This window comes from Lampris incognitus, chromosome 12, assembly GCF_029633865.1.
Source record: "Lampris incognitus isolate fLamInc1 chromosome 12, fLamInc1.hap2, whole genome shotgun sequence".
Classification (NCBI taxonomy): Eukaryota; Metazoa; Chordata; class Actinopteri; order Lampriformes; family Lampridae; genus Lampris; species Lampris incognitus.
Window position 1 is genome coordinate 48850202 of NC_079222.1, and position 26485 is coordinate 48876686.

The following is a 26485-nucleotide window of genomic DNA, read 5'->3' on the forward strand; positions in this document are numbered from 1 at the left end:
TTTTCATCAGTTCCACTGTCTCCAAACCATATAACATAGCTGGTCTCACAACCATCTTGTAAAACTTCCCTTTAACTCTTGCTGGTACCCTTCTGTCACAAATCACTCCTGACACTCTTCTCCACCCACTCCACCCTGCCTGCACTCTTTTCTTCACCTCTCTGCTGCACTTTCCGTTACTTTGGACAGTTGACCCCAAGTATTTAAACTCATATACCTTCGTCACCTCTACTCCTTGCATCCTCACCATTCACTGTCCTCCCTCTCATTTATGCATAGGTATTCCGTCTTGCTCCTACTGACTTTCATTCCTCTTCTCTCCAGTGCATACCTCCACCTCTCCAGGTTCTCCCCAACCTGCACCTACTCGCTACAGATCACAATGTCATCCGCAAACATCATAGTCCACGGAGACTCCTGCCTGAGCTTGTCCGTCAACCTGTCCATCGCCATTGCAAACAAGAAAGGGCTCAGAGCCGATCCTTGATGTAATCCCACCTCCACCTTGAAGCCATCTGTCATTCCAACCACACACCTCACCATTGTCACACTTCCCTCATACATATCCTGCACCACTCCTACATACTTCTCTGCAACTCCTGACTTCCTCATACAATACCACACCTCCTCTCTTGGCACCCTGTCATATGCTTTCTCTAAATCCACAAAGACACAATGTGACTCCTTCTGGCCTCCTCTATACTTCTCCATCAACATTCTCAAAGCAAACATCACATCTGTGGTGCTCTTTTCTGGCATGAAACCATACTGCTGCTCGCTGATCACCACCTCTCCTCTTAACCTAGCTTCTATTACTCTTTCCCAAATCTTCATGCTGTGGCTGATCAACTTTATACCTCTGTAGTTGCTACAGTTCTGCACATCGCCCTTGTTCTTGAAAATCGGTACCAGTATGCTTTTTCTCCTGTCCTCAGGCATCCTCTCACTTTCCAAGATTGTGTTAAACAATCTAGTTAAAAACGCTACAGCCCCTCAAAGTACTCATTCCACCTTCTCAACACACTCTCCTCACTTGTCAGCATTTTCATCGCTATCCTTAATCGCTCTAACCTGCTGCACATCCTTTCCAGCTCGCTCTCTCTGTCTAGCCAATTGGTACAAGTCCTTTTCTCCTTCCTTAGTGTCGAACTTCTTATACAACTCACCATACGCCTTTTCCGTTGCCTTTGCCACCCCTCTCTTCACTTTACGCTGTGTCTCCTTGTACTCCTGTCTACTTTCTTCATCTCTCTGACTATCCCCCTTCTTCTTTGCCAACCTCTTCCTCTGTATAATTTGCTGTACTTCCTCACTCCACCACCAAGTCTCCTTGTCTTCCTTCCTCTGTCCTGATGACACACCAAGTACCTTCCTAGCTGTCTCCCTCACTATTTCTGCAGTGGTTGTCCAGCCATCTGGCAACTCTTCACTACCACCCAGTGCCTGTCTTAACTCCTGCCTGAACTCCACACAACAGTCTTCCTTCTTCAACTTCCACCATTTGATCTTTGGCTCTGCCCTCACTCTCTTCCTCTTCTTGGTCTCCAAAGTCATCCTACAGACCACCATCCGATGCTGCCTAGCTACGTTCTCCCCTGTCACCACCTTGCAGTCTCCAATCCCTTTTAGATGGCGCCTTCTACATAAGATATAGTCCACCTGTGTGCACTTTCCTCCACTCTTGTACGTCACCCTGTGTTCCTCCCTCTTCTTGAAATATGTATTCACCACAGCCATTTCCATCCTTTTCGCATTATCCACCACCATCTGTCCTTCCACATTTCTCTCCTTGACACCATACCTACCCATCACCTCTGTTCTCTTCACCAACATGCCCATTGAAGTCCGCTCCAATCAGCCACTCTGTCCTCCTGGGGTACCCTCTCCACCACCTCATCTAACTCACTCCAGAATTATTCTTTCTCTTCCATCTCACACCCAACTTGCAGGGCATATGCATTGATATCATTCAAAGTTCTGACTCTCACCAACAAACTCCTACCCCTCCTCCTCTCCTGCTACCTCTGGACATGCCTTCCCTCTCCTTCTTTGCCCAACAGTAGCATAATTTCCACCGACACCCTGCTGGCCAACAGTACCGGTGGCGGTCGTTGGTAACCTGGGCCTCGACCGATCCGGTGTGGAAATCTGATTGATGATCGGCATATTTGATTTGGCAAAGATTTTGCACCGGATGCCCTTCCTGATGCACCCCTCCCCATTTATCCGGGATTGTGACCGGCACTAAGAATGCACCGGCTTGTGCATCCTGAGTGGCTGGGTTTTTGATAAGTGTCGTGAGTTAAAATGAATTCTTGGTTATGCATTTTAATATTCCTCCCTTGTGTTAACTGTAGGTCATAGGCAATGAGAGAAAAAATCTATACAACTTGTAAGTTCATATGAAAAGGTAAATGCCACGGAGTTGGAAAATATAACCTTCAGATGCTGAAGTTCTTTGCTCTCTGGGTGATGAGCATTGCAGGGAGGGCCTTGTCTTGGTCCTAATTGGAGGCCAGCTCTTGGAACGTCTGGTAGTGTATATCCCGCTGTTGAAGCCCCTCCCTTCTGCGGGCAATCTCAATGGCAAAAACTGGACCCATGCGGCTGAAAGGAAATACAAAATTTGTTAACAAGGTTTGAAGAATATATGAAGAAAAATAAATAGATAATTGAAGGCGGATGAAACTCCCTACAAGATTTTAAAAAAATACTTAAATTTAGGTGGTGAAGGAGATGAGCGGGGACTTTTACTGGCAGTTCTTAACCTGCTCAAGACAATTTGGATTTGCCAACTCTAAATCCAGAAGAGGGCGCAGTGGTCAGCACGGTCGCCTTACAGCATAGAGGGTCCTGGGTTCGAGCCTCGGGGTAGTCCAGCCTTGGGAGTTCGTCCCGGGTCGTCCTCTGTGTGGAGTTTGCATGTTCTCCCCGTGTCTGTGTGGGTTTCCTCCCACAGTCCAGACACATGTAGGTCAGGTGACTCAGCCGTACTAAGTTGTCCCTAGGTGTGAATGTGTGTGTTGTGTGTGTGTGTGTGGGCTCTGTGATGGCCCGGCATCCTGTCCAGGGTGTCTCCCTGCCTGCCGCCCAATGACTGCTGGGATAGGCTCCAGTATCCCCGCGACCCTGAGAGCAGGGTAAGTGGTTCAGATAATGGATGGGTGGATGGTTAATAACGTTCATTTTAAAAAATTGTGGGTGTGGTGTGGGTGTGTTCTGTGTGTGTGTGTGTGTGTGGGGGGGGGGGGGTCCAGTGGTGTGGCGGTCTATTCCGTTGCCCACCAACACGGGTAGTGTCGGCTCGAATCCCCGTGTTACAGACACATTGGCCGTGTCTGCGGGTGGGAAGCCGGATGTGGGTATGTGTCCTGGTCGCTGCACTAGCGCCTCCTCTGGTCATCTGGGGAAGCCTATTGGGGGCGGGCTGGTGGGAATAGCGTGATCCTCCCGCGTGCTACGTCCCCCTGGTGAAACTCCTCACCGTCGGGTGAAAAGAAGCGGCATGTATGGGAGGAGGCATGTGGTAGTCTGCAGCCCTCCCCGGGTCGCCAGAGGGGGCGGAGCAGCGACCGGGAAGGCTCGGAAGAGTGGTGTAATTGGCCAGGTTCAATTGGGGAGAAAAATAAATAAAATAATTTGTTCTCCTTTGTAACAGCAACATACCAAATATGGTGTTGGCCTCTGTGTCGTCATTGGCACAGTCCAGGTGAAGCAAAGTTCCTAAGTTGAAATCTGACTCCATCAAATTGGTTTCAGAATGAGCGCCATTTGCGCACAAGGAAACCCCCCCCCCCAAAGTTAAATGACAGGATAAACGCAGGTTTACGGGTGCTGTGTATATTTTCTACCTAAATGCAGACCTTTCATTCACTGGCTTGAAAGACCGCAACAAGTCAACATGGAGATGCGTCTTGGCAACTCAAGCATGTGCCTCCTGCAGATGGCCCGTTACCCTCCAGCGGACAGGACGGGTACCGGCACACACAGCAGGAACACAAGCTAGCTAGGTGCCAAGACAATAGTGTAGCGAATTCGGGGGACAACGAAACCACAGTAAGTGCCGCGGCCGGGACGCGAACCCGTATCGCCCGCACCGCAGGAGGCATCGCTAACCGCTAGACTAAAGGCTCAGACCCGCCAGACAGCGGCCAGCGTGTCTTCTTATCCATGCATGTTACAGTATCAAGCAAGATAAACAGCTGTGGTTGTATTTTTCGGAGTTCATATTTCTATCAGAGTATAATAGGCAAAGCAGTGCTGACTGTGTTAACTGGGTAGTTTAGGGCCGCTCTGGTGGCCGAGCGGACTAAACCGCCGTTCTTACGATCCGCTCGCCACGTGGCTGGGAGGTTCGTATCCCAGACTCGCCGTAACCGCTCACGGCCGGAGCGTCCACGGGGTCAGGCCCTCATTAGGCCACCCTTACCCGAGGGATAGTGGGTGTAGATCGGTGTAGTGTTCGGGGACTCGTCGTTCACCAGCGATCCCTCTGGCCCATCCGGGCGTCTGCAGCCAAGCAACCGAAAGAGTTCTCCCTACGCCTCCTTCGCGGCCTGAAGGTGATGCAATCCATGCGAGGAGGCTTCAGCGTGTAAACTAGCGAGAGCAGCCGACACAAGTTTGAAGGAAGCTGGTGTTACGCCTATCTCCTTCCTGTGGAAACGTGAGCCAGGGGAGTTATTCCACAAGAGTTCCGGCCATATGCCAGTGGGTTAATCGGGTGGGATAAGGGGAAAGACTAGAAATAAATAAATATTAACAAAAAACTAGGTGGTTTATGTTGATGCAGGTAGCAACTTGTCATCAGCTATCTACCTAGAGTTATCAGTGTAGCTCATTTCCAAAGGTCAAGTGCATTATTAATTTTAAGACTGACCTCATGAGGTTAACCAGGGCTCATCTACTGGTAGAGGTGAGAAGAGTCAGAGCAGGAAGAGGGGGATTAGCTGGCCACAGAAGTGGTAATTGGGAATAAAGAGGGTACAAAATTTAGTGGTAAGAGGACCTTAAAGTGACAAAAGCACCCGGCCGGCCTGTCTCGTGTATTTTTGAATGCAGAAATTTGACATGAGGGAGTGGGGTGTTTACTTTGCTTCACCTTTGCTTGGCCATTTAGCAACTCCTGTTATTTTCTAGTCATTGTGCTTTAGGAAAACGAATTACATATTGCATTTTGAAGATGTGTCTCATCTGTTTTCATTGTTAAGACTGAAAAGATTCTAGAAAAATGAATAATTCTGAGGATCCTTTTCTCAAGAGTTGCCTCTGCATTGCCTCGTCAAGGCGCCTAGTATAAAGACTGCTGGAAGGTTGCCTAGTAGGGTATCACTTCATGTTTGACTAACAAGATATTTTTATTGCGGCAAAAACAATGTATTGACTGGCACTGATTTAAGTTTTAAGGCACGTTCTCAAGTAGCGAGGTACTAAAATAATTAAATTTTACTGTTCGTTGGGAGCTGAGAAATGAGTTCTTCCGGGATGAAATAAATCTTGCCAAATGAAAAAAGGGAAGTGACAGATTCATGTTAGAACTGAACTACTGTTCAGGTTTCAAATAGTACTTCGCCATGTATTTATCCTCTAGAGTTTTATGGCGTATTGTAGTAACAAGCCTCTCCAACACGAGATGAAAACTGATCTCTCTTTAAGTATACGGTAGTTTCATGGCTGATTGGGTTAATGGCTGACTGTTCCTCTAATGGTGGAATTAAAAGTGGTGAGCTCTGCTGATGGCCCTGGGCTTTACATCTCCACGTCGTCAGACAATTGACTTCTCATTCTATCTCGCACTTAAAATTCCACCCAGCTGTTTATTTTTGTGATTTATGTAAGTATATACACGACAGACCTCTTTGGCCTCAGCGGACTTGAGATCTTCTGGGTTCAGCAGTTTGATGTTGAGATCCCTGAATGTTTCCCTGAAGGAGGAGTAGATTTTGTCATCAACGTTGGTCAGCTTCAGGAACTTGGGGTCGACTGACGAAATGAGCTGAAAAGAGAACAAACTGCTGTTATCTTTAAGCCTGTTAGTTTTTTTTTTGAATACTGCAATTGTTTCAACCATCTTCACTCCGCCTTTATTTACATCATTTCTTATGTAGCTTTAAGGAGCTCTTAAAACATCCACCCTTGACAAGAGATGAGATACACAGCTCAAAAGGGAAATACAAATTGTAGGTAAAACAACCCCCATATCACTTGATCATTAGTTTTAACCAACTATCAGTTATTTGTGAGTATATATCAAGAGAAATGTATCAGCCAAGTTGACAGCAAGCCCCCCAAACCTCAACCACTGCATCTGAGTTCTATCTCCACTCATTCCTCCCCTTCACAGCTACTTCTGAAGCGATGGGAGTAAACTATCTGCTGGATCTCTCGGATAGCTACCAACGAAACAATGTAAAGGGGCGCCCGGGTAGCATAGCGGTCTATTCCGTTGCCTACCAATACGGGGATCGCCTGTTCGAATCCCCGTGTTACCTCCGGCTTGGTTGGGCGTCCCTACAGACACAATTGGCCGTGTCTGTGGGTGGAGAGCCGGATGTCGGTATGTGTCCTGGTCGCTGCAGTAGCGCCTCCTCTGGTAGGTCGGGCGCTTGTTCAGGGGGGATGGGGGAACTGGGGGGGAATAGCGTGATGCCCCCCCCCGCACGCCACGTCCCCCTGGCGAAACTCCTCAATGTCAGGTGAAAAGAAGCAGCTGGCGACTCCGAGGCATGTGGTAGTCTGCAGCCCTCCCCAGATCGGCAGAGAGGGGGGGGGCAGCGATGGCCATGTGCAATTGGGGAGAAAAAGAGTGGGGGGGGGGGACCTTACATGGAAATAGACTTCATCAGCGTGGTTATAGGCTTTCATTGCCCACATAACCTTCAACTGGGCCTGAAAACGACGTACAGGCCACAACTTAGAAGACTTTTTTGTTGTTTTCATGGTACAGTACAGGAAACAGACCCCATTAACGAGAACAAATTGGAAACACAGGACAAAAAAGAAACGGAGTATTTCAGAAAAATAATGAATTAACACTGCTGCATCACTAGCACAACACGTGTTAGCACTCAATTATATAGGTCACACTGGCTAACCCCCCCACCCCCACCCCCCCCCGCTAAAGTCCGCCTTTGGTCAATGTAAGAAGGCGGATGTTAGCGGGGCTTTTTGGCCTGGGTGAAAAATGAGAGAGGTGGGCGGCTCACTGTGTTTTGTTGCTGGTCAGGTTCAGCGTCGTATTGAGCAAGGTGATCCAGAAATGGCTGCCTTACATCAGAAAATGATGATTGGCCATCATGCCATACTGAACTTTCTCCATATGGAATATACCGGTGAGCTCAGTTAACCAAGTCCTAACCCGAGGCACAGCATCTGACTTCCAGAGCCTTGAAATTACTTTCTTGGCGATTATAATTCCATACATAATAGTGCTTTGCACTGAGACACCGTGGTGTAGTAGGGAAAGAGAAACCCTATGTAGTGCCATCTCTGGATCAGGTTCAAACACTCAGTCTTACATGTCAAGTATGTCACACCAAAGATAATACAGGTTTGGGCACGTCCAGAAAAGGTGGGTCAAAAGAGCCTTCTGCAGATTTAGATCGGCCACATACAGAGGAAATGGTAGGAAAGATTCTTTGCAATTTAGGTTTTGAATAATGAAGCCTGTGCATCGTCTTGAATTGGATTAATTGGTCTCGTCTCATCTCGTCATCAGCCGCTTCTTCGGGGTCGGGTCGCGGTGGCAGCAAGCTAAGTAGGGCACTCCAGACGTCTCTTTCCCCAGCAACGCCCTCCAGCTCCTCCTGGGGGATCCCAAGGCGTTCCCAGCCCAGATTGGACATGTAGTCCCGCCAGCGAGTTCTGGGTCTACCCCGGGGTCTCCTCCCAGTTGGACGTGCCCAGAAAACCTCCAAAGGAAGGCGCCCAGGAGGCATCCTGATCAGATGCCCGAACCACCTGACCTGGCTCCTTTCGACGCGAAGGAGCAGCGGCTCTACTCCGAGCTCCCTCCGGATGTCCGAGCTCCTCACCCTATCTCTAAGGCTGAGCCCAGACACCCTACGGAGGAAACTCATTTCAGCCGCTTGTGTCCACGATCTCACCCTTTCTGGCACTACCCAAAGCTCATGACCACAGGTGAGGGCTGGAACGAAGACTGACTGGTAAATTGAGAGCTTTGCCTTTCGGCTCAGCTCCCTCTTCACCACAACGGTCCGGTACAACGTCCGCATTACTGCTGATGCTGCACCAATCCACCTGTCAATCTCCCACTCCATCCTACCATCACTCGTGAACAAGACAAGTGAGCCCAGCATTAATAGAACAAGATCGGGTCCTGTTAAGGCTCTCCTCCCAAATATCATCCCTAATCTGTATACCCAGTTCCTCCTCCCAGGCATTTTTTTCAGAGTATGGAATAATTCACTTGTTCAGAAGATATGTCTACAAAGTCTGAGACCCATGTTTTGGATTCAGGTGGGCCCAACAAAAGCTTATAAATTGTTCTTCGCTCAGGGAGAGACGCAAAGTTAGGCACACACTGACAAATATAATTCCTAATCTGTAAATTTTGGAAGAAATGTCTTGTGGGAAGAGAGAACTTGTTTTTTAACTGAGTAAATGAGACAAATTGCTTGTTAATATACAAATATTTCAAAGGGACTATACCTTTTATCCTCCAACTGTCAAAAGATGCATCTGAGAGGGATGGGGGAAATGCATGACTACAATATACTGGGGTATGAATAGACGTGTCTTGTAGTCTGCAGCCCTTCTGAATTTGCTGCCATATTTTCAGTCTATTCAAAATGATTAAGTTCTCCACCTTAGTATTTGCATGGGATCTGGGCACTGAGAAAAGAAGTGCTGGAAGAGAACTGTTTTTGCCATCACTCTTTTCAGTGACAACCCAAGTTGGAGTCTCATTGGATACTTCCATTCTGTAACCTTCCTGCCAATGGACAACGGCCCTCGTATTCGCTTCCCAGCAATTATGCAGGAAGTACAGCAGTCCTAGCCCACCCATTTCTCTTAGTTTAAGTAAATTAATTTTTGATGTTCTGTGAGCTTTAAAGCCCCAGATAAAAGGCATAACTATTGAATCTAATGATTTGAAAAAAGGACCTTGTCAAAAAATAGTTAGATTTTGAAAGAGATACTCTTGGCAGAGAGACCATTTTTAATGGCATTTGTATGGCCAGCCCACCATAGAAAGAGGAAGGGTCCTCCATTTTTAGATGTCCCCCCTCAGGTCTTCCACTTTCTCAAGACAGTTCATGTTAAAAATTACTTTAAGGTCGTTTGGCAGAACCACTCCAATATACTTCAGTTTATCTGTACTTTTGAAAGGGAGACTGGTGGCCTGTCCAGGGTGTCTCCCCGCCTGCTGCCCAATGACTACTGGAATAGGCTCCAGCATCGCCGCCACCTTGAGAGCAGGATAAGCGGTTTGGATAATGGAATGGAATGGATTATGCAGAAATTCAGTGTTAATATCAGCACCCAGTGACATAAATTCCCTCTTCTGCCTGTTAATTGTATAGCTTGACACTTCACCAGATGACCTGACAAGATCTAGTAAAACGGGAACAAACTGCTCAGGTTGCGATAGGAAGAGGACAACAACATCTGCGTAGAGGGAAATGTGATGATCCACATTCCACAATCGGATGGGTTCAATAGAAGGGTGATTCCTAATACTAATGGCAAGGGGCTCAATAGCGACTGCAAAGAGCAAGGGCCTGATGGGACAGCCTTGGCATTTGCATTTTCATTCAAGTCTGCTCAACAAGCGAGAGGCGGCGGTCATAGCCAGAGCTAGCATTTTCCACCTCCTTTATTCGGTTACCAGATAGATAGATAGATAGATAGATAGATAGATAGATAGATAGATAGATAGATGGATAAGATTAGGTTTAGGTTTCCTTTATTAATCCTCTTGGGGAAGTTCGGTTACTGCAAATTAGCCCATGCTAACTGTGCAGCTAGGAGCATTGGGCTGCCGCCTTCATGCAGCACATGGGGACCAACTCCAGTTCTTTTCCCATTGCCTCGGTCAGGGGCACAGACAGGAGTATAAACCCTAACACGCATGTTTCTTTTGATGGTGGGGGAAACCAGAGCACCCGGAGAAAACCCATCGCAGACACGGGGAGAACATGCAAGGTTGGACAACCCCGGGGTTCGAACCCCGCGCTAACCACTGGGCCCCGCGCTAACCACTGGGCCAACGTGCCACCCAGATACCACATTTTCCGGACTATAAGTCGCTGTGTTTTTACTCGTCTGGCTGGTCCTGCGACCTTTTCACCGATTAGCCAAAACGTTAAAACCACTTAGAGGTGACGTGGATAACAATGGTGATCTTTTTGTAATGGCACCTATCAAGGGGTGGGCTATATTATACAGCAAGTGAACAATCAGTTCACTTGCTGCATCGCCGTTTGCTGAGTATGGGGCTGCATAGCCACAGACCGGTCAGAGTTCTGATGATGACCCCTGTCCACCACCGAAAGCATCTACAATGGGCACGTGAGTGTCAGAACTTGACCATGGAGCAATGGAAGAAGGTGTTTTAGCTCACGCGGACAGCCGGATGCGTGTGCGTCATTTACCTGGGGAAGAGATGGCACCAGAATGCACTGTATGGAGATGACAAACCGGCGGAGGCGGTGTGATACTCTGGGCCATGTTCTGCTGGGAAGCCTTGGGTCCTGGCATTCATGTGGATGTTCCTTTGACATGTTCCACCTACCTAATCATTGTTGCACCCCTTCGTGGCAATGGTATTCTCTGATGGCAGTGGCCTCTTTCAGCAGGATAATGCACCCTGCCGCACCGCAAAAATTGTTCAGGAATTGTTTGAGGAGCATGACAAAGAGTTCAAGATGTGGCCTTGGCCTCCAAATTCCCCAGATCTCAATATGTATGACCATGTGAGGGGTGTGCTGGAAAAACATCAAATCCATGGAGGCCTCACCTCACAATTTACAGGACTGAAAGGATCTGCCTTTAACGTCTTGATGCCAGATACAAGCGGACACCTTCAGAGGTCTTGTGGAGTCCATGCCTGGACGGGTAAGAGCTGTTTTGGTGGCATGAAGGGGACCTGCACAATATTAGGCAGGTGGTTTTAATGTTTTGGCTGATCAGTGTATTCAAAAGCAATTTATAGAATGTAATTTTGTCAGTCGAATACACTGCATTTCACCTAAGGCCACTAGACCAGTGTTTCTCAACCCACTCCTCAAGGACCCCCTACCCTGCATATTTTCTTTGCAACCCTGAATAGGTGTACCTGTTTGTAGTTATTCAACCAATCAGCAATGAATTTTGTCAGCTGTTGCACACCTTGCATAATTAAGTGCTGCGAGATGATTGGTCGAGTAAGTACAAGCAGGGCTACCTATGCAGGGTTACAATGCAAATCTGCAGGATAGGGGTTCCTTGAGGACTGGGTTGAGAAACACTGCGCTAGATGATATTGTTTTACCTTGTGACTCAATTCGCCCTTCGCTAAGCCACGCCCCCGAAACGCAGACTGGCCAGTCCCAGCGTAGCACAGGACAGGCTCCGACAGAGGTCCGAGCCTTTCATGGCGGCGCTCCGTTGATTCCGATGCAACAGTTTCAGATTTTCTTCGTTTTCGAGCTGGTTTTGTGGACTTTCAGCTAGTTATGGTTAAACGTTACCCGGAGAGGCTGGAAGGAGAAGTACGTTGTTTTCCCTTCCCAAAACCAAAATCAAACCCTGAAAAGTGGAGGCTGTGGATGAAGCTATGTGTACGTCCTCAAATCCAGTTGAACCCCTCAAAGATCAACAAGCACAGCTTTGTCTGCTCCAAGGTCAGTAATTACTCTTATTAACCGTGAAATAATGGTAAAGCTTGGCGGACTTAGCAACAGTAACTAAGGGGGGCGGGCCTTAGCGAAAGGTGAATTGAAAATACTGTACTGGAGGACTGGTCATGACAGACCCAGTAGGCTACAGGGCGCCCCTAGCGGCATCTGTGAGATACGTGTCAATGAACACGTATAAGTGACTTGCAGAAGCGTGTCCATAGACACGTAAAGAGGAGGCGACCGGTCTGCGGAGTCAACGGGTGACGCTGGAAGGAAGCTCACAGCAGGTGGTGACATCACAGAAGTAAAGCAAGGCTGGTCTGACGTCAGAAAAACCAAGTTCTCAGTCGTCACTGACCAAGATGGAAACCAGCTGGTCCTAAGTTGCGACAAATGTGCAGAGGTATTCACAGCAGGCCGAGAGGTGGCGCCTCTGGGTTGAGGTGACGCACCCGCCCCCGGTCTCCCTGGGCAGAGTATGAGCTCCCTTCCCTGCACGTGTTACACCAGACGCCGCCGAGAAACGCGCCGATCTCTGCTGCAGAGGCGCTCGACCGTGTGACGCCTTCTCCGGGCAAGGCTCCGCTGACAGAGAATAGAGTCTAGAGATCGAATAGACTAGAAAGCCTTTATTGTCCCTGCACAGAACACAATGCTGAACAGCGCAATAAAAGACACAGGGCAATAAAACTACGTCACAAAAACAACAACAGGCGACAACACATGTTCTAAAGTAACAAGTCGAAGAAACACTCCATCCATCCACCCATCCATCCATCCATCCATCCATCCATCATCTGGACCGCTTATCCTGCTCTCAGGAGCCTATCCCAGAAGTCATTGGGCGGCAGGCACGGGGAGAACATGCAACCTCCACACAGAGGACGACCCGAGATGACCCACCAAGGTTAGACTACCCCGGGGCTCGGACCCGGGACCTTCTTGCTGTGAGGCGACCGCGCTGAGCACTGCGCCACCGTGCTGCCCGGAAAGAGACAAATACAATATCATGTTGCCCCAGAGTGGTTTACGTGTCGCACTAGAATAAGTGTAATTATCGCGGATGGATACTGAATATCATTATGCACCTGAATGTGATTTTGCGATGTTACGACCGACAGGTACGGGCCTCTTTATTTATTTGGGATTTCCCCCTTTTTCTCCCCAACTGTATCTGGCCAACTCTCCCGAGTCGTCCCGGTCACTGCTCCACCTCCCCTGCCGACCCGGGGAGGGCTGCAGACTACCACGTGCCTCCTCCCATACACGTGGAGTCACCAGCCGCTTCTTTTCACCTGACAGTGAGAGGCGTAGCGCATGGGAGGATCAGGCTATTCCAGGGGCGGATCTACGGGGTGGCAACAGGGGTGGCAGCTGCCACCTCTGTTGCCACCCCATTTATAAATCAGATAATGTGTTTTTAAAGTATATTTTATGTACATGCATGGTGAAGGTCAATGAGACCCGCGCCAAACTCATCTCAAACAGAAGTCGCCGATTTAGAATCCCCCTCCCCCTCACAGGCGCGGATCTACAGGGTGGCAAGGGGGGGCAGCTGCCACCTCTGGGACACAGTCTTGCCACCCCTTTGCCACCCCAGGAAAAAATCTCTAGATCCACCCCTGGGCTATTCCCCCCCAGTTCCCCCTACCCACCGAACAGGCGCCCCCACTGACCAGAGGAGGCGCTAGTGCAGTAACCAGGACACACACACCCACATCCGGCTTCTAACCGGTGTCGGTAGGCAACGGAACGGACCGCTACGCTACCCGGCCGGCCGGCGTGTTTCCTGCCGAGTGTGACGTATACTCCGGTGCGACTTGTAGTGCCGGAAGTACGGGAGAGACTTCATTATCGCCACACAACCGTGCGGGTGGTAGCTGTTTGGGTACAGCATGGCAGCTCTGCTCCAGCGCCAAAGGAGAGTGAGAAGAGCAAGCAGCACCATAAACCATCACAACAACACACACAAAACCAAACACGGGCGTGAGAACATTACAGTGAACGTCTCGACGCATGCTCAGTAACCCAGGTAAGAAAGTCAAGGAAGGCTGAATCAGTTCGTCTGGACACCACGTTTACTGACAGAAACGTGTCATCATCATCACCTATGTGACCTCTTCGGTGTCATCTGACTGCAGGTACCCCCACACTTCTGCAGGTACCCCACCCTTATAAACAATACAGTGACATAACGACCCAAACCACCGACCAGGTTCATATGCAAATATGGGTGTGACCACTGATCACGTGTACTGTTCACAGGGGATTAGGGATGGTTGCAATCACAGCATTGTAAAATGGTGACAGATGTACTCTTCCCCCCCCCCCCCCGGGTTCAGAGATGGGCGTTCCCTCTTCACATAGATGACCTCTTTGACTCCCTGTTCAAACCAGCGTTCCTCCCTATCAAGGATGTGCACCTCCTCATCCCTGAAAGAGTGGCCACTGGTCTGTAGATGGTGTAGACTGTGGAGTCCTGGTCTGTAGATGGTGTAGACTGTGGAGTCCTGGCCTGTAGATGGTGTAGACTGTGGAGTCCTGGCCTGTAGATGGTGTAGACTGTGGAGTCCTGGTCTGACATGTTAGCTCTCCTGTGTTGTGCCATCCTCTTGACCAGCATCTGTTTGGTTTCCCTGATATACACGTCACGGCAGTCCTCCTGGCACTTAACAGGGTACACTATATTGCTCTGTTTGTGCCGGGGGACCTGATCCTCGGGGTGGACCAACTTTTGGCGCAGCGTGTTTTGGGGTTTGAAAGCAACTGAGAGGCGATGTTTTGAGATGCGTATTTTCAAAACACACACACATACACATATATAGTATATATATATATATGTGTGTGTGTGTGTGTGTATATGTATATACATGAAATAGGCGTGTACTGTCTCATAAAGAATTTACTTGACTCACTGGATTATTTTGCTCCTTATTTGTTGAGCACCTTTGTAACCGTTCAGTGTTTCTTTTAACAAAGTTACAACCCCCTCCACCCCCCCCCAAAAATAATCTGTGTGAAGCTATGCGCCCAAATAGCCTCTTAAATTCAGATACAAAAATACTTTGCAAAGTTTTTGCAAGAAGATTGGAGGGTGTGCTTCCTGAAGGAATTCCATTTTTAATTCAAAATACCAGAATATCACATCCGCCATGGTAGGAGTCAGAACATTGTAAACTGAGAAACAGGAATGGAGTATATTAGCAACTTGTGTTACTCTCTACGATGTTGCTGCTAACCGTTTGTGACAACTAGCTCATATCTAACCATGTCCACACTCATGGATGTTCATTTGAGTTGTTAATTTTTGAATTTATGTCCCTGATGTGAATGTGTTGGGTCCATAGAGTGAATAGCTGTTTGGATGTCTGCTACATATAGCATTGTGACTGCAAATAAACCTCCTTGGTTTGTATTTTGCTGCCTCTTTTTTATATTTTACACAAGTCAATTCAGTGGTTTTAGAGTCCGTACATTGTCCAATTATTCCCTTAGGAAGTTTATAATCATTCAATAAATACAAACTCACCGGCAATTTTTCATTTCCTGTTACCACTGTCTTCTAAAAATACAAAATATCTGTTACTTGCACAAAAGGATGTACAGTACATACACAACGCAAGACTGGGATACAGTTATTAAACCTGTACAGCAAGTCTTTGACAGGTAGCACTTGGCCTTGATGAGAGGCATGTAATGAAATGAATTCGTGGTTATGCATTTTAATATTCCTCCCATGTGTTAACTGTGGGTCAACGAGGGAAAAAAAAATCTACACAACTTGTGTTCGTATATGAAAAGGTACATGCCAGGGAGTTGGAAAATATAACAAGTTTTACACTTAAGTAGAGACATCTTCAGATGCTGAAGTTCTTTGCTCTGTGGGCGAGGAGCGCTGCAGGGAGGGACTTGTCTCTGGTCTAGCTGGAGGCTAGCTCTTGGAACGCCTGGCGGTGTATATCACACTGTTGAAGCCCTCTCTGTTGCGGGCAATCTCAACGGCAAAGAACTGGATCCTCGTGGCTGAAAAGAAATACAAAATGTTGTTAATAACATCAATTTAAAAAAAATAATTTGTTCTCCTTTGTCACAGCAACATACCAAATATGGTATTGGCCTCTGTATAGTCATTCTCACAGTCCAGGCGAAGCAAAGTTCCAAAGTTGAAATCTTCTATGACTCCATCAAACTGGTTGCAGAATGAGCGCCATTTCTGCACACACACAAAAAAAAGCCAAAGTTAAATTGCAGGATAAATGCAGGTTTACGGGTGCTGTGTATAATTTCTACCTGAATGCAGACCTTTCATTCATTGGCTTGAATAACTGCAACAAATCAAAATGGAGATGCGTCTTGGCAACTCAAGCATGTGCCTCCTGCAAATGTCCCATTATCCTCCAGCAGACAGGACGGGTACATTTAAATAGAAAAGCAGTGGATACCAGCACAAACAGCACTGAACACAAGTTAGCTAGGTGCCAAGATAATATGTTACAATGTCACCATTTCATTTAGGTGCCAAGCTAATATGTTACAATGTCACAATGTCACCATTTCATTTAGGTGTCAAGATAATATGTTACAATGTAACCATTTCATTTAGGTGCCAAGATAATATGTTACAATGTCACCATTTCATTTAGGTGCCAAGCTAATATGTTACAATGTCACCATTTCATTTAGGTGCCAAGCTAATATGTTACAATGTCACCATTTCATTTAGGTGCCAAGCTAATATGTTACAATGTCACCATTTCATTTAGGTGCCAAGCTAATATGTTACAATGTCACCATTTCATTTAGGTGCCAAGCTAATATGTTACAATGTCACCATTTCATTTAGGTGCCAAGCTAATATGTTACAATGTCACCATTTCATTTAGGTGCCAAGCTAATATGTTACAATGTCACCATTTCATTTAGGTGCCAAGCTAATATGTTACAATGTTACAATGTCACCATTTCATTTAGGTGCCAAGCTAATATGTTACAATGTCACCATTTCATTTAGGTGCCAAGATAATATGTTACAATGTCACCATTTCATTTAGGTGCCAAGCTAATATGTTACAATGTCACCATTTCATTTAGGTGCCAAGATAATATGTTACAATGTCACCATTTCATTTAGGTGCCAAGCTAATATGTTACAATGTCACCATTTCATTTAGGTGCCAGGATAATATGTTACAATGTCACAATGTCACCATTTCATTTAGGTGCCAAGATAATATGTTACAATGTCACAATGTCACCATTTCATTTAGCAGATATTTTATCCAAAGCGACGTACATCAGAGTAAATAAAACACAAGCAAGGATCTAGTCAGGGGCCAACCACACAAGTAAGTGCCAAAAAACTAGGTTCGAGTCTGACAGGACATAGGTGTCAACAGGTAGTGCACAAAGGCAATGCATAGGGAGCATAGGAAGCATTTTTTTTTGTGTGTGTGTATTTTTATCAATATCATCAGGTGTGGAGGTGTTCATGAAAGAGCTGGGTCTTTAGCTTCTCCTTGAAGATGGAGAGGGACTCGGCGGATCGAATGGAGTTTGGTAACTCATTCCACCACTAGGGAACTACACAAGAGAACAGTGGCTAATGACTCAGCAGAAGTACCAGGCGCCTTTCATTGGCAGAGCGTAGCGAGCAGGACTGAGCGTAGACCTGAACGATGAAGTTCAGGTAGGCGGGAGTCGTTTTAGTTGCTGTATTGTAAGCGAGAATCAAAGTTTTGAATTTGATACGGGCAGCTACTGGAAGCCAGTGGAGGGATGTGAACAGTGGAGTGACATGTGCTGTTTTGGCTTGGTTGAAGACCAATGTATTTTGCAGAGGTTTGAAAGTGCACATAAGGAGACCTGCCAGTAAGGAGTTGCAGTAGTCAGTGTGTGATATTACAAGAGCCTGTACCAGGAGTTGTGCTGCATGCTCAGACAGGTAGGGTCTAATTTTCCTGATGTTGTACGGGGCAAATCAGCATGACCGAGCAATCGAGGCCACGTGAACCTTAAGGGTTAGTTGGTCATCAATCATGGCACCCAGGTTTCGGACAGACTTTGTGTGCATGAGTTGGGTTGATCTGAGCTTGACATTGATCTGTTGTTATAAGGATGGCCTGGCTGGGATGACAAGGAGCTCAGTCTAAGATAGGTTATGCTGAAGGTGGCGTTCTTTCTTCCATGCAGAGATATCAGCAAGGCATGACGATATCCGTGTCGACACTGTGAGGTCATCTGGCGGGAAAGATAGGAAGAGCTGGGTATCGTCAGCATAGAGGATGGTATGAGAAACCATGGGAGCGGATGATTGCACTAAGTGAGTTGGTGTATATAATAACAAAACTGATCATTTAAATCAGCTGTGTTGGAGCAGGGAGAGATCTAAAACATGCAGGACAAGTGGTCCGCCAGGACAGGTTTGAGAAACGCTGATCTACAGGCCAATGGCCACTCTTTCAAGGATGAGGATGTGCACATCCTTGATAGGGAGGAATGCTGGTTTTAATGGGGAGTCTAAGAGGCCATCTATGTGAAGAGGGAACGACCATCCCTGAACCGAGGGAGGGGGCCTAAGAGTACATTTGTCGCCATCTTACAATGCTGTGATTGCAAACATTCCCAAATCCTCTGTGAATAGTACACATAGCCATTGTAACTCTAGTTAATGGTCACAGCGATTTCACTGCCACGTTAATGCACCTAGTATAGAGACTGCTTCAAGGTTGCTTAGTAGGGTATCGTTGCGGCAAAAACGAAAACAACAGTGTATTTAACTGGCACTGTTTTAAGTTTTAAGGCACATTTTCAAGTAGCGAGGTACTAAAATAATTAAGTTTTACTGTTCGTTGGGAGCTGAGAAATGAGTTCTTCCGGGATGAAATACATCTTGCCAAATAAAAAAAGGGAAGTGACAGATTCATGTTAGAACTGAACTACTGCCAGTGTTCATGGGTTTTCAAATAGTACTTTGCCATGTATTTATCCTCTAGAGTTTTATGGCGTATTGTAACAAGCCTCTCCAACACGAGATGAAAACTGATCTCTCTTTAAGTATAAGGTAGTTTCATGGCTGATTGGGTTAATGGCTGACTGTTCCTCTAATGGTGGAATTAAAAGTGGTGAGCTCTGCTGATGGCCCTGGGCTTTACATCTCCACGTCGTCAGACAATTGACTTCTCATTCTATCTCGCACTTAAAATTCCACCCAGCTGTTTATTTTTGTGATTTATGTAAGCATATACACGACAGACCTCTTTGGCCTCAGCGGACTTGAGATCTTCTGGGTTCAGCAGTTTGATGTTGAGATCCCTGAATGTTTCCCTGAAGGAGGAGTAGATTTTGTCATCAACGTTGGTCAGCTTCAGGAACTTGGGGTCGACTGACGAAATGAGCTGAAAAGAGAACAAACTGCTGTTATCTTTAAGCCTGTTAGTTTTTTTTTTAAATACTGCAATTGTTTCAACCGTCTTCACTCCGCCTTTATTTACATTATTTCTTATGAAGCTTTACGGAGCTCTTAAAACATCCACCCTTGACAAGAGATGGGATACACAGCTCAAAAGTGAAATATGAAGAATAGGTAAAACAACCCCCATATCACTTGATCATTAGTTTTAACCAACTATCAGTTATTTGTGAGTATATATCAAGAGAAATGTATCAGCCAAGTGGACAGCAAGCCCCCCAAACCTCAACCACTGCATCTGAGTTTTATCTCCACTCATTCCCCCCCTTCACAGCTACTTCTGAAGCGATGGGAGTAAAGTATCTGCTGGATCTACCGCGAGCTACTAAAGAAGTAAAGTAATTGCCTTACATTGAAATAGACTTCAGCATGGTTGTAGGCCTTCATTGCCCACATCACCTCCAGCTGGGCCTGAAAACGAGATGCAGTCCACAAATCAAAACACTGTTTGGTCTAAACTGAGCAACAAAACACAACTCACCCTCTGCTCTGGCCCCAGTCCACAACTTCCTTTTGGGTGGATGTTAGGCTTGGGCGGTATGTATTCAGGATGGATGTTAGGCTTGGGCGGTATGTATTTAGGATGGATGTTAGGCTTGGGCAGTATGTATTTAGGATGGATGTTAGGCTTGGGCGGTATGTATTTAGGATGGATGTTAGGCTTGGGCGGTATGTATTTAGGATGGATATTAGGCTTGGGCAGTATGTATTTAGGATGGATGTTAGGCTTGGGCAGTATGTATTTAGGATGGATGTTAGGCTTGGGCGGTATGTATTTAGGATGGATGTTAGGCTTGGGCGGTATGTATTTAGGATGGATATTAGGCTTGGGCAGTATGTATTTAGGATGGATGTTAGGCTTGGGCAGTATGTATTTAGGATGGATGTTAGGCTTGGGCGGTATGTATTTAGGATGGATGTTAGGCTTGGGCGGTATGTATTTAGGATGGATATTAGGCTTGGGCAGTATGTATTTTGGATGGATGTTAGGCTTGGGCTGTATGTATTTAGGATGGATGTTAGGCTTGGGCTGTATGTATTTAGGATGGATGTTAGGCTTGGGCGGTATGTATTTAGGATGGATGTTAGGCTTGGGCGGTATGTATTTAGGATGGATATTAGGCTTGGGCAGTATGTATTTTGGATGGATGTTAGGCTTGGGCTGTATGTATTTAGGATGGATGTTAGGCTTGGGCTGTATGTATTTAGGATGGATGTTAGGCTTGGGCGGTATGTATTTAGGATGGATATTAGGCTTGGGCGGTATGTATTTAGGATGGATGTTAGGCTTGGGCGGTATGTATTTAGGATGGATATTAGGCTTGGGCGGTATGTATTTAGGATGGATGTTAGGCTTGGGCGGTATGTATTTAGGATGGATATTAGGCTTGGGCAGTATGTATTTTGGATGGATGTTAGGCTTGGGCTGTATGTATTTAGGATGGATGTTAGGCTTGGGCTGTATGTATTTAGGATGGATGTTAGGCTTGGGCTGTATGTATTTAGGATGGATATTAGGCTTGGGCGGTATGTATTTAGGATGGATGTTAGGCTTGGGCGGTATGTATTTAGGATGGATATTAGGCTTGGGCGGTATGTATTTAGGATGGATATTAGGCTTGGGCGGTATGTATTTAGGATGGATATTAGGCTTGGGCAGTATGTATTTAGGATGGATATTAGGCTTGGGCAGTATGTATTTAGGATGGATATTAGGCTTGGGCAGTATGTATTTAGGATGGATATTAGGCTTGGGCGGTATGTATTTAGGATGGATGTTAGGCTTGGGCGGTATGTATTTAGGATGGATAATTAGGCTTGGGCGGTATGTATTTAGGATGGATAATTAGGCTTGGGCGGTATGTATTTTTTCATACCTTCCTGACACTTCACACACAGGTATACAGTATATGATGGTATTTGTGTAAAAAAACAATCAAACAAATAAAATCCACAAAAGCTAAACCGCTGGTGATAAAAGTCATTGCAGCCTGTATGACACTGTCGCCTACACCGCTGTGTGTCTAACATGCAGTTAGCCTACTTAGACAAGTCTTGCTGGGTTTAAATACGTATGGCCCGTAGAATAATGAATACATACGAAATAAGCTACCTTGTCCCATAAGCAACCTTCTCCCATATCTTGCTGAATACACTTGTTGCCATGGCGATACCGACACATCAGTGGGCTGAATGGAGATGATGGTGGTGGTGGAGCTGGAGATGAATGGAAATTATGTGCGGCCGTGGCAGACTGACAGATGAATAAAATCATGTGGCTAATGAACTGCTTTTGTAGTTGGAAGAAGTCGTCTCAACATTAAGTTGTGGCAATATTTTCAGCATTCCATCCATCCATCCATCCATCCATCCATCCATCCATCCATCCATCCATCCATCCATCCATTATCCGAACCACTTATCCTGCTCTCAGGGTGGCGGGGATGCTGGAGCCTATCCCAGCAGTCATTGGGTGGCAGGCGGGGAGACACCCTGGACAGGCCGCCCGGCCATCACAGGGCCCACACACACACACACACTCACGGGTCCTGACCTACATGTCTTTGGACTGTGGGAGGAAACCGAAGCACCCGGAGGAAACCCATGCAGACATGGGGAGAACATGTAAACTCCACACAGAGGACGACCCCCCCCCCCGAGGTTGGACTACCCTGGGGCTCGAACCCAGAACCTTCTTGCTGTGAGGCGATCGCGTTGACCACTGTGCCACCGTGCCACCCGCTCAGCATTCCATATCTAGCATCTAGTCATATTTAATAATAAGGTCGGGGACCTACAGAGCAGAAGTTACCAGCCCATTATTTCTTTTCTACCACCAAGTAAATCTGTCCCTGTTGGCTGGCTCCTCTTAATCATCGGGACTAAGCCCAAAAGACTCCCAAACAGGGACAGAGGTCATGTTAGCCCCCCCACTGCTCGAAGTCGCCGTCTTCGTCAATTCAGCTGCCTGCTCCACCAGTAGAGACGGACCTGTGGCATCTCCATATCAGTTGGTATTTTCGACAGTATTGAAAATCGTCCCTGTGGGATTTCTAAACGTGTCGGTATACTGTAACGCCCTGGTACCGCCCAAGCCTAATGGGAACGACATGCAACAATAGTCCCCGGCCGGAATCGAACCAGGGACGCTGCGGTTATGTGGCATGCACCGTAACCATTCAGCCACCGGGGCGCCGCATGTTGGGATGTTTGGTCACAGAATTAAAGGCACCGTGTTGCTTGGCAACAAAGGAAACACAAGCAACACGCAGCCGATTACCGACACGCGACAAAACAAAATATTTAAAGTAGCTCGAATCCAAGAGTTTAGATATTAACAAAATGAATCTTACATCATTTCCGTAAGCCTCTGCTGGAAGAGAAAGTGCGTGTGCAGCTGCTGAGGCTCCATCCACACCCTGTAATGCGAAAACACACAACACACACAACATCACCATCACATCGTGATGACTTGCATAAGACTCAGGATTTGACACGAGAAGCTTGTGAGTTTAATTTACTCGTATTGCACCGGGGGTCTGTAGAATGAATGTGCCGATACAAAATCAAGTGAATATGTACATAAACTGTTGAGAAACGTTTACAAGCGAGTACTACACTCTTTACACTCCGCTACGGTCAAGCCCATGTAAATCTGAGTGCACTTATATATGCAACGTTACGGTAGTCATGTACATTAAGCTAATATAGCAAACTGCTCCATCTGTCTTCTGCCTGATTTTTTTCCTTTTTGGTTCAAAGTGGTTTATATAGGTTTATTTGCACAAATTCACAAACTGTCAATAGAAATGATGAAACAAGATTGGCCAGGGTGCACAGGTGTTTGGCAAAAAGCCAACTTTGTCAAATATAACTGACTGGGTAAGAAGGCGGAAAAAAAAACAGGCAATCTAAAAGGGACTGGAAACTACAAGGTGGTGACTAGGGCTGTCAAAATTGGCCAGAAATTACGCTCAACTATTCCTTCTAAACAATACATAGGTTGAAACCCATTCAAATATATTCTTGCGCATAATAATAATAACAATAATAATAAAGAGGACCGGAGGGTGTGCTCCAATTATCGGGGCATCACATCACTCAGCATCCCTGGGGATGTCTACTCTAGGGTGCTGGACAGGAGGCTCTGACCGATTGTCAAACCTTGGATCCAGGAGGAACAATGCGGATTCTGTTCTGGCCATGGAGCAACGGACCAACTCTTTACCCTCGTGGAAGTGCTGAGGGGGGCATGGGAGTTCGACCTGCCAGTCTACATGTGTTTTGTGGACTTGGAGAAGGCTTACGACAGCGTACCCTGAGGGCACTCTGTGGGGGGTAATGAGGGAGTATGGGGTACCGGGGCAGTTGCTACAAGCCATCCGGTCCTTGTATAACCAAAGTGAGAGCTGTGTCTGTATTCTCGGCACAAAGTCAAACAAGTGTTCAGTGGGTGTTGGACTCCGCCAAGGTTGTCCCTTCTTATTTCTAATTCTGTTTGTGATATTCATGGACAGGATCTCAAGGCGCAGCCAAGGTGAGGAGTTTGTCCATTTTGATTTTGGGAACCTCAGAATTGCATCTCTGCTCTTCACAGATGATGTGGTTTTGTTGGCTTCATCAGAACAAGACCTCCAGCGCACTCTGGGGCAGTTTGCAGCTGAGTGTGAAATGGCCGGGATGAGAGTCAGCACCTCCAAGTCTGAGGCCATGGTTCTCTACCGGAAAGTGGTGGATTGCTCCCTCTAGGTTGGGGATAAGTTGTTGCCTCAAGTGAAGGAGTTCAAGTATCTCTGGGTCTTGTTCACAAATCAGGGTAGGATGGAGCGGGAGACTGACAGGTGGATTGGTGCAACATCAGCAGTAATGTGGATGTTGTACTGGACCGTTGTGGTGAAGAGGGAGCTGAGCCAGAAGGCAAAGCTCTCAATTTACCAGTCAATCTTCGTTCCAACCCTCACCTATGGCCATGAGCTTTGAGTAGTGACCGAAAGGGTGAGATCGTGGATACAAGCGGCTGAAATGAGTTTCCTCTGTAGGGTGTCTGGGCTCAGCCTTAGAGATAGGGGGAGGAGCTCGGACATCCAGAGGGAGCTCGGAGTAGAGCCGCTGCTCCTTCATGTGGAAAGGAGCCAGTTGAGGTGGTTCGGGCATCTGATTAGGATGCCTCCTGGGCACCTCGCTTTGGAGTTTTCCAGGCACGTCCAACTGGGAGGAGACCCCGGGGTAGACCCAGAACTCGCTGGAGGGACTACATGTCCAATCTGGCCTGAGAACGTCTTGGGATCCCCCATGAGGAGCTGGAGGGCGTTGCTGGGGAGAGGGACGTCTGGAGTGCCTTACTTAGCTTGCTGCCACCGCAACCCGACCCCGGAGAAGCGGCTGATGATGAGATGAGATGAGATGGACACAATGTGATATTTGTGATGTTTCAGTCTTGTTTGCGTCAAACCAATCAACCAATTTATGGACCAAAAGATTGTTATTTAAGTTGAAGCTTGAACAAATACAAACACTGAAAACTCTTTCAAGAGGGAAAGAGTTTTATATATATATATATATATATATATATATATCCACACATTCTCCTAATGGGAGACACCACCAAAGGGGGTAGAGAATGGCAGAGGTAAGATCCTGCGGGACTTCAAGTTCCAGACTAACAAGCAGGTGCTGGCTAACCAACTACTAGACATTGTGGTGGTGGACAAGGAACAGAAGACAGCAGTAGGGATCAGTGTAGTATTGCTGAGCGACGGCAACATCGGGAAGAACCAGCATGAGACGCTAGAGAAAGACCAAGGGCTGAGGGGAGAACTAGATAGGATGTGGAAGGTGAAATCCACAGTAGTCCCAGTGGTTACAGGAGCAGTAGGGGCTGTGACCCCCAAACTGGGAGAGTGGCTCCAGCAGATTCCAGGAACCACATCTGAGGTCTCTGTCCAGAAGAGTGCTGTCCTAGGAACAGCTAGGATGCTGCACAGAACCCTCAAACTCCCAGGCCTCTGGTAGAGGACCCGGGCCTGGGGGAGACACACACCACCCCAAAAAGGCTTAGAGGGAGATATTATATATATATATATATATATATATATATATATATATATATATATATATATATATATATATATATATATATATAGTGACGACATGCTGTGCAATAACTTCTACTGTAGTAGTGACTTCCCCCCCCCAGATTTTTATTAGAGGTAAACACAAACAAATGTTTAAGCACTTTCTACTCAGCCTACTTAAAGTAAGGCTTGAATGTAAGCCGGTAGGCCGGCTGGGTAGTGTAACGCCCCTCCACATCGTCGGTTATATTAAATGATCGCAACGCATTTGTGGGATCCTGATTTCGTTTGCCCCCCTCCGAAACGTCTCTACGTGCAACATGACATCCTGGTAGTAGGAGAAAATAATATTTGATAATATTTGATGCATATCGTGGTTTCAGACCAACTAAAAACACTCACTCACTGACTCACAACACACAACACACACACTGTTCTAGAGCACTGCGCCAGGATGTGGTTTTGACGCAGCCCGACGAGTGATTGGCTGTGAACCTGCACGTGTTTACTCCGCCAGCGGACTAGTTTGCCAACATAACAAGGTAAACCATCCAGTCCGTTAACCACACGCTTTACCGACAACTTAACGGAGATCAAGAAAGCGTCCAGTCAGTCCACAAAAGGCCCGTCTGGGCAGTTACACGTGCTAAATACCTTACCAGGGCAGCCAGTCCGTTGTCCGACTCCATTGCTCTCCGTGATTCCGGCTCTTCTTCCTCGCTTCGTTTCATGGCGGATTGCAATATCGACGTTTAGGTGCACACCGCCACCTACCGTGCCGGAGGATGTAGAACAGGCTCTAGCTTACGACTTACATTCTAGTTGAGAGAACAACTAGTTTGCTATTTTGTCTTGTCTTTGTCTTTTATTCTGTTTGTCTTCTTCTTCTTCTTCTTCTTCTTCTTCTTCTTCTTCTTCTTCTTCTTCTTCTTCTTCTTCTTCTTCTTCTCCTCCTCCTTCTTTCGGCTTGTTCCCTGTTTCCCACAGGGTCGCCACAACGGATTCGATAGTTTCTATCGGTACAGGAGCTACGTGGGACAGTAATTACATACATACATACATGCATTCATACACACACACACACACACACACACACACAT

At 46.7% G+C, this 26485-nt stretch overlaps 1 protein-coding gene across 1 annotated transcript; it reads right to left on the reverse strand.

Annotated features, from left to right (window-relative positions):
* Positions 1-14877: 14877 nt before the first annotated feature.
* Positions 14878-26121, reverse strand: pbdc1 (polysaccharide biosynthesis domain containing 1). Its single transcript, XM_056291019.1, has 6 exons — positions 26045-26121; positions 22665-22730; positions 19663-19722; positions 19097-19237; positions 15945-16056; positions 14878-15866 (listed from the first exon to the last, which is right to left on the reverse strand). The coding sequence occupies exons 1-6, from the start codon at positions 26114-26116 to the stop codon at positions 15775-15777; spliced, it is 543 nt and encodes a 180-aa protein (XP_056146994.1). The 5' UTR covers positions 26117-26121; the 3' UTR covers positions 14878-15774.
* Between the last annotated feature and the right edge of the window lie 364 nt (positions 26122-26485).